General features: G+C 44.1%; 1 protein-coding gene across 3 annotated transcripts in view; it reads left to right on the top strand.

The window, feature by feature from the left end:
• Nucleotides 1-9020, top strand: part of LOC133115101 (speckle-type POZ protein-like) — an 88301-nt gene that overhangs the window by 43943 nt on the left and 35338 nt on the right. For 2 of the 3 annotated variants that reach the window (XM_061224832.1, XM_061224834.1), the window contains 3 exons: nt 4355-4484; nt 6935-7056; nt 8019-8170. In XM_061224832.1, coding sequence (XP_061080816.1) covers nt 4407-4484; nt 6935-7056; nt 8019-8170 — 352 coding nt within the window. In that variant the 5' untranslated portion in view covers nt 4355-4406. Of the gene's footprint in view, nt 1-4354; nt 4485-6934; nt 7057-7301; nt 7426-8018; nt 8171-9020 lie in introns of those variants that run through there. The other variant, XM_061224835.1, reaches the window with a different exon arrangement.

Raw genomic sequence — 9020 nt, 5'->3', positions numbered from 1 at the left:
GATCACTGTATTTATTAGACTTATCTTTTTGACTTATTAAGTCTGTAGCCTATCCAGTTTGAGTTTTGAGGCGTTGTGTGATCAGAGATGCTCTTCTGTCACCTTCCTGTCAGCTTTGACCAATCTGGCTCTTCCCTCTGCCCACAGAAGTGCTGCTCACTAGATGTCTTTTGGTTTTCGCTCCATTCTCTACAAACTCTAGAGACTGTTTTGCATGAAAATCCCAGGAGATCAGCAGTTTCTGAAATACTCAAACCACCCTGTCTGGCACCAACAATCATTCCACTGTCAAAGTCGCGTTGATCACATTTTTCTGATGGTTGACTGAATCATTGACTGAAGCTCCTGGCTGTTTCTGCATCATCATATGCATTGCACTGCTGCCACATGTTTGACTGATTAGATTATAGCACGGATAAGTTCCTAATAAAGTGCTCAGTGAGTGTATAATCGTGATCTGAGGCTGGAATAAAAGGCACCATACACAAGGCCTCCTCCATGGCACTGATATTGAGACCACTACTCTAGACTGTAAAGCTGGGGTCCAGTTACTCTGCGGGGGGGGGCTTACTCATTATGTTTTACTGTGAATATCTCCGTATGGGAGCCCTGTAGGATCAGCAGTCCCCGGAGAGGGATCTGTGCACTCCTGTCACTCACGACTCCGTTCAGTGAGCCGGAGTTCCCTCCTAAAACGGCTTCTATTTGAGCCGCTGAACTGAATTAATGAAGAATGATTAATGAATGCTGCAGTGGCACCGCTAATAATACACACGGTAATAACGGTGTAATAGAGGATTAGTAATAAAGCCTCCCTGTGTACTAGAAAGAACACTGTTCTTTTGTGTATGTGTATGTGTGTGGGTATGTGTGTGTGTGTGTGTGTGTGTGTGTGTGTGTGTGTGTATATATATATATATCTGTGTGTGTTTGTGTGTATCTGTGTGTGTGTCTGTATGTATGTATGTATGTATGTATGTATGTATCTTGTATGTGTGTGTGTATGTATGTATCTGTGTGTGTGTCTGTGTATGTATCTGTGTTTGTGTCTGTATGTATGTGTGGCTATGTGTGTGTGTGTGTATGTATGTATCTGTGTGTGTATGTGTGTATATATCTGTGTGTGTGTGTGTGTGTTTGTTTGTATCTGTGTGTGTGTCTGTGTTTGCATGTGTGTCTGTGTGTGTGTGTGTGTGTGTATGTATGTGTATGTATCCATGCGTGTGTGTGTGCATCTCAGACCTGAGTATTCAGATGTTTGTATTGTAAAATTGCATGTTTGATTTATCTGAAGTATTTGCAAATATGCTGGGCCAGATAATTGTACTGTTCAAAATTTGAAGGATTTAAAATGCTTTCTCAAGAAAAAAACAGCATAAGGATGCTAATGAAGTATGCTAATTATTACCAAACGCTTCCTTAAATGCTAACACGATATTGAAATGTGCTTGAGATATTTGAAGAGCGTTTTAAAAATCATGATCAAATGATATGTCAAAAAATATAGCCCAGCGGGACCCATGAAAGGCTTCTCTAGAAGTTCATGAGAGAAAATAAAAAATATGTTTACCAATTTATGAAATTTATGATGTGACCAGTTCTCCTTTAAGTCTGTTAAGTCTGACGAACGTATCTGGAAGATAATTGGAAAAATGGCAAAATGTCTGGTTTAGAAGTTTGATATCGAATTATCCTGTGGAATGTAGCAAATGTTAAGTTTTGTATTCTACCATAAGTGCATGCTTTAATTAAGATGTGAATTTGGAGCAGTCACCGTTGCTCAATGATACCACCTTGTCTGGCACCAACAATCATTCCATGATCAGTCGCTTAGATTGCATTCCTTCCCCATTCTGACATTTGGTCTCAAAAACAGCTGAACCTCTTGACCATGTCTGCATGCTTTTATGCATTTCGTTGCTGCCACATGATTGGCTGATTAAATATTTTCATTAACAAGCTGGTATACAGATCTACCTAATAAAGTGCTCAGTAAGTGTAGATATAATTTTACCATTGACAGTTTGTTGTGGAGGAAGTAATGTATCAAAACTAATTACTAATAGGCAACCTTAACACAGTAGCCTATTACTAGCCTTTTTTCTCACATTACTACCATCGGCTGTGTGAATATTGTGAATGATCTATAAATGATACAAATGTCCAACACTGAAGATGATAACGGGATTAATCATTTTGTTGTGGTTCATGCCTGGGTCATTGGCCTTGGAATATTTAAAAATACCTGGAATATCTGCATTTATAGAACGCAGTATATTTTCCCTCTGTGTTTAGCTCTCTCAGTACGGACAACGCAGACTTCTGCTTAACGCGACCTGCGTATAATGTATATTCATGCTTTTAGAGAACCAACACATGTTTCAGTTACGGCCAGGCCATTTCAAACGGGGAAGTAGTGCTTGCGTAAGTGCTTACAAGTCCTTGAATTTAATTTCACGATGTCTGACTGAAGCTGGAGTTTGTACACTCGTGTAAGGATGTTTTACAGTGACCAGGCAACGCCGTTTTAGTGGGCAGATGATTGAATGGGAGTGTTGTATAATGGGTAAGGAGCTGGACTTGTTACTGAAAGGTTGCAGCGTCTATTGTCAGGCTCCACGCTGCTGTTTACCCTTGAGCGAGGTACTTAACCTGAGTTGCCTCGGTAAATTCTCAGCAATATAAATGGATTCTTTGTTAAAAAAAAAAAAAAAAAACATAAATAAGAGTGTCAGCTAATTCTGTCAATGTGATGTCCTGTTATGATGTGGATTCCTGGGAGATCCTGTGTTACCTCTTTCTACCAGTAGGGGGGGGGGGGTGGACGTACAGGGACGAAGCGAAAAGCAGCAGGTTTGATTGATAGGCAACATTGATCCTTACCCCTCTGTGTGTACTGGGCTGGTCTTCATTGCAACTAATTTCATCCTTTGAATTGTAACGGGCTGTTAATTATTCTTAATTGGACACCATTAATGGCTGCCTACGGATGATTTGCCCTCTTAAGGGTACATTGTGCCAGACGTAGCTGTGCGTGCCGTCAAGATCAAATGGCCTGTATAATTGGTCAGATCAATGGAGGCTTTCATTTTCTGCAATGTCCTCTGGCAACTATGTAATTTGGAGGCGAAGCCAGTTTGGTCTTGGGTGGACACCGGGTCAGGCACGAGAGGAGTCGGTGCAGGAGACCGCTGGACTAAAGCGCTTGGCCTACGATGGTGGGGGAAACCTTTTAGCAGGACCATACTCCATTTTACCATTTCTGCATTCGCTGCATAAAAAGCCTCCCGTCCTTTTAATACCACAGTTTTGCGCTTCAGGTTTTAACCGCTCTTCCGGTTCCGAGCATATTTTTACGTTCACTTAAAACCTTTTTCACGGTTTCGGCTCTCTCTTTAACCCGGTTGCCGACATAAGTTTATATCAGGAGGGTTATTTTGACAGTATTACTGCAGCCTAGGTAATAGGTTCTTATTTTGACTTTTCTCTTTTTTTTTCGTAACCATGTTTACCAGACCGTCAGAATGGCAGCTGCCACCTAACGACAGCCCTGGCAACCGCGGGTAGGCAGGGGACGCTGGAGCAGACACAAATTAATTGCCAGGAAGTCGCAGGAAATTTAAATTGCAAATCCGCGATCACTCCTCTTCCAACTTTGTGATTAATATTTTATTGTTTTACTCAGTAAAAATGCCACCAGTGTTTTTTTTTTTGTTTCATTATCAGACACAAATAGCACAGTAGAAGAAGGAAGTGAATGTAAAGGGATCAGAGGGGACCGGCTGAAGCCGGTTTTAACCATAATGAAGCTGCGTGGGGCTGACGGCCGCGTTGTCGTCAACACGGCCGACGGAGGAGGGGGGGGAACGAGACCTTCTCTGACGGGTCCGGCTGGTTCTGGAAGGTTCACCGCGCCCTCTCTCAATCAGCCGCTAATTAGCGGGATGCCGCACCGTGCCGATTTCACACTTTCTCCACCCGCGCCCATCGGCCTGGCGCATTGGTCGAGGCCTATTTCCACGATTTAGATTTTGGTGTCCCCCCCCCCCCCCCCCGCCCCCAAATCCTCTCTGCCGCCTCCGCACCCCGCGGACAGATGCCTGTCCTGTCCCCCAGCGGTCTACTTTGATGTTCTTTGTTGCAGTCTGTGTGGACCGCCATATCGCTGAGAATCAAGATCATTTGAACTTCTCTAAAGATTCTTTCTCTTTCTCTTTCTCTCTCCCTACCTCCCTCTCTTTGCTCTCTCCCTCTCTTTCCCTCTCTCTCTCTCCCCCCTCTCTCTCCCTCTCTCTCCCTCTCTCTCCCCCCTCTCCCCCCTCTCTCTCCCTCTCTCTCTCCCCCTCCCCTGCAGGACGAAGGCTGGCGCCTCCTCTGCTGTGACTCCCCCCAGCTCAGCGCTGGCCATGTCAAGAGTTCCGAGCCCCCCTCCCCCGGCGGAAATGTCAAGCGGCCCTGTGGCTGAAAGCTGGTGTTACACTCAGGTAATGTGTGTGAGTGTGTGAGTGTGTGAGTGTGTGAGTGTGTGAGTGTGAGTGTGAGTGTGAGTGAGAGTGAGAGTGAGAGTGAGAGTGAGAGTGAGAGTGAGAGTGAGAGTGTGAGTGTGAGTGTGAGTGTGAGTGTGAGTGTGAGTGAGAGTGAGAGTGAGGATTCCTCTGTGTTTCATGGTGTGAAGTATAAAGGAGTGAAATGGATATTCCCAGGAGATTTTTGAAGGGCGGGGAGTCTATTTGACTGACGTCAAATGAGGGGGAAGTCAAATGAGCGAGGATATGAAATGGAGGGGAACGGAAAATTGACAGATGTTTGATTGGCAAACACGCCCACTGGTGTGTAAAATCTCGTTTTCCAGGAAGTGGGTGGAAAAAAACTTTGGTGTGAAAGTATTAGTATTACAGTATTACAATTTCATACATTTCATGGAATATGCTGTATACTTTAAGATGTGTTTGTATGGTAATGAAGAACAGACCAGATTGAGGAAAAACTTTAAAACATTTTCATTTCTGCTTGTCTTTAAGCATTTCTAAAAGAAAATGTAATTATGTCAAAAGTAATTTATTTGCGCTGTTGCGCTTCTATACAAAATTGTTATGAAGACGCTACATTTGGGCACGTAGTAAATTGAGTGATTTAATTTTACAAACCAAATGGTAAAAGCTTAATTAACATGGAATGGCTAGCTAGGAGCAGGTACAAGTTTCCAGTACACTATATCAGCAACTCCTCGTATAGAAGACCAAACTCCACAATTATTTCTCTTGGTGCGATTGGTTTAAAATAATATATTCAGGAGACCTCAATAGTAAGTTCCCTAAATGAGCAGTTCCCCAACTTTTTATTTAAAAAGCCCCTAAACTGGTAACTCACAAGCCGGGGAGCCAGTCGTGACTGGTTTCATTGCTGGGGCTATTTAACACACTGCACATTGAAAGATGTCTGAAAGTTTGAAGCTTATGAGTCTGTTCACACGTGCCATTTGTAGAATAAAAATGTTCTGCCGTACAGTGATCAGAATACTCTCTCAAGGACATGTAAACTGCATAAGGTTAATTTATCCCAAAATATGAGTACGATAGTTCCTGAAAGTTTGAAATAAAGGGAATATATTTTTACAGTTTGATGAACACACCCTTGGCTCCCCAGAGCCTAGTTCCTAGAACCTCAGATCTACATCCTCTTTGCTTTCAGTGCTTCAGAGATGTTCCAAGGAAGGGGGGTGCTTCATTTCAGTAAAGTCTGTGTACGTGTGAATGTGTGAATGTGTGTGTGTGTGTGTGTGTGTGTGTGTGTGTCTGTGTGTGTGTGTGCGCGAGCACGCGCATGTGAATAATACGTGTGTGTGAGTGTGAGTGTAAATGTGTATGGGTGTTTGTGTGCTTGTGTCCATGAACGTTTGCATACATATGTGTGTTTGTGCGTGCCCGTGTGTCCATTTGTGTGTGTGTGTGTGTGTATCTGTGTATGTGTGTATGTGCGTGTGCGTTTCCACATGTGTCCATGCGTTTTTGCACAAGTGAGTGTGATTCAAATCGAATGAAATTGATTTCAAAAGCGCATTTTAAAAATAAACAGAATTTGACTAAAGTACTGTACAAAGTCAATGTAAAAGATTTCCACATGCAAAAACAGTGACTTCAAGAACCAAGGACATGACAACTTAGTCTACAACAGCCAGAGAAAAGCAGTGGGTCTTTAAATGTGGGAAAAGTTTGATGCGTGCTTACACAGAGAGCAGGGGTAGGACAGAGAAGCAGACATAGTGGGATACACGCTGTAAATTCTTGTTTTTGTCATTTTTCTTTGATATGGGGGCTAATCCAGTACATAAACAGCAGACATGTAACATTCCCCCCCTCCACACCCACCCACCCACACATGCGATAGCAAAACAAAACAGTGTGCATATACCTATATGTGAGCATAAATACACTAAAATATATGCCCACAACATGAAGACAGTTACAAAATTAATTTTGATAGTATCATTCAAAGTAAATCTAAACTTATGATCTCATGCAAAGAGTGAAGCATCACCATCGCCTCTCTCCACATCTGCGTGGTGGAGAGCTTTGCCCGATTAATCCTAGCTGACGACGGTTCAAGGTGTAAGATATCAAGAAGAGAATATTCCCGGTGCTTGATGGAGAGATTATGTGGGGAGTGCCATCATTGTACTCGTATTTTCTTTGCTGTTGTGATACTACCTAACCAGAGTATATTGACCTTCTCTGTTGATTGGTCATTGGAGTTGTCATTTAAGAGTATAAGAGTGGGAGCCCTGAACAGTGTGTGTGAACAGCTGAACCCTGAACCCTGAACAGCTCTGTGTGTGTGTGTGTGTGTGTGTGTGTGTGTGTGTGTGTGTGTGTGTGTGTGCAGTATGGATATTTAAGTCATATGTATGTATTTTCTTTCTGCGTGCTGCCTTCAGATTAAAGTGGTGAAGTTCTCCTACATGTGGACCATCAACAACTTCAGCTTCTGCCGGGAAGAGATGGGCGAGGTCATTAAAAGCTCCACCTTCTCCTCGGGAGCCAATGACAAACTGAAATGGTACAGTGGGGGAGGGTTTGGGACACAGACCTAGTATGATTCCTTCCTGGGTCTGTACACAGCTGTGCTCACAATTCAGACAGACTCTGCGAGCAAAAGCTAAGCGACCCATGCAAAGAACAAAGTAGCATTGGAAAATAGAAAGCATGCCCCAGTGTGCAGAATGGAGAGGTTTTAGTGAGTGCCTGGTGCCCCCTGTGTCAGTCTGGCCTGCAGTCTGGGCCTGTCTGCTCTGTAACCACCAGGGGGCGCTTTACCCATCAAGGTTGAAGCGAAGGTTTGAAGGTGATTCTTACAATGCGCCGCGCTAAACCCGATGCGACTGCAGGATCCGCGGGGACCTGGGGCTTCCCTATCGATCACCGTAAGGTGAGCAGCGAGCTCTGCTTCACTGATTGGCTGCAAAATGAATTATTAAAGCGGATTCACGCCTGAGCCAAGGGAAGTGATTGTTCAAAGGGAAATAAAAGTGTGCCAATGGTGACGCTTGATTTACTGGCCCATATGGAGAAAAAATCATGATGCTAGATCATTGAGACTGTCGATCCCAGGAGTGTAAAATAGCCACTGTCTCTCCTGTAGTACTATGTGGCCTGTACAGTATAAAATAGGGACTGTCTCTCCTGTTGTCCTGTGTGGTGTGTAGGGTGTAAAAAGTCACTGGATGTGACTGTTATACTGTGTGGCGTGTAGGGTGTAAATAGTTACTGGCTCTCCTGTAGCACTGTGTGGCCTGTTGGGTGTAATATAGTCAGTTACTCTCCTGTAGTACTGTGTAGTCTGTCGGGTGTAAAATAGCCATTGGCTCTCCTGTAGTACTGTGTGGCCTGTAGAGTGTAAACTGTCTCCTGGGCTCCTGTAGTGTTGTGCGGACTGTTCGCATGAGGACAGGAGCACAAATGGTTCTGATGAATTGGTGAGCTGCGTATCTGTAGATGACAGCCCTCAATTTGCCCGAACAGGTGTCTGCGAGTGAACCCCAAGGGCCTAGATGAGGAGAGCAAGGATTATCTCTCCCTCTACCTACTGCTGGTCAGCTGTCCCAAGAGTGAAGTGCGTGCCAAGTTTAAATTCTCCATCCTCAATGCCAAGGGAGAAGAGACCAAGGCCATGGGTGAGTGAGTATATTCATAGAGCAAGACTTTATACTGAGTACACAGAGCAAGGCTTTTCTACTGAGTACACAGAGCAAGGCTTTTCTACTGAGTACACAGAGCAAGGCTTTTCTACTGAGTACACAGAGCAAGCCTTTTCTACTGAGTACACAGAGCAAGGCTTTTCTACTGAGTACACAGAGCAAGGCTTTTCTACTGAGTACACAGAGCAAGGCTTTTCTACTGAGTACACAGAGCAAGGCTTTTCTACTGAGTACACAGAGCAAGGCTTTTCTACTGAGTACACAGAGCAAGCCTTTTCTACTGAGTACACAGAGCAAGGCTTTACATCAGGGATCATCAAATCTGCACCTTGAATCCAAATCCGGCACTGGTTCTCTTTTCTCTCGGGTAATTAACTGGTGGAAAACCAGCAGTTCTCGGCCCTCGAGAACCGTGATTTGTGGAATCGGGGTTTACATTTAGTACAGAAGAGGCCTGTAAACCCAATACATAGAGGAGGGCCTAACTTGGCTGTTTGTCTGTTTGGCTGTTTGCCGTCCAGTATTCTGTGCTTGGATAGTGCAGTGAAGTCGTCTCCACCTCCTCACCCGAGTATAAAACATTTTAATGCTTAAACCTGTAAGAGTTATTGCGACATTTGAGGAACGCCACACAACCACATTGCTTTAATGTGTCCAGTCACCACTCACCTCTGACCGGATGAATCATTTATAAACCAGCGACTACCGCGCTCTCTCCCGCTGGCCGTTTCTCTTCGTAACGGACACGTTCTGTGGGCGCCTGCATCTTCCTACAGGGATTGAAGTTTCTTTGCGCAAGCTGACAACATCGACTGCACACAGAGAG

The sequence above is a fragment of the Conger conger genome, chromosome 16 (assembly GCF_963514075.1).
Source record: "Conger conger chromosome 16, fConCon1.1, whole genome shotgun sequence".
In the NCBI taxonomy this organism is placed as follows: domain Eukaryota; kingdom Metazoa; phylum Chordata; class Actinopteri; order Anguilliformes; family Congridae; genus Conger; species Conger conger.
Note: the sequence above shows the minus strand (reverse complement) of the source record. Positions and strands in the feature narration are given on the sequence as shown.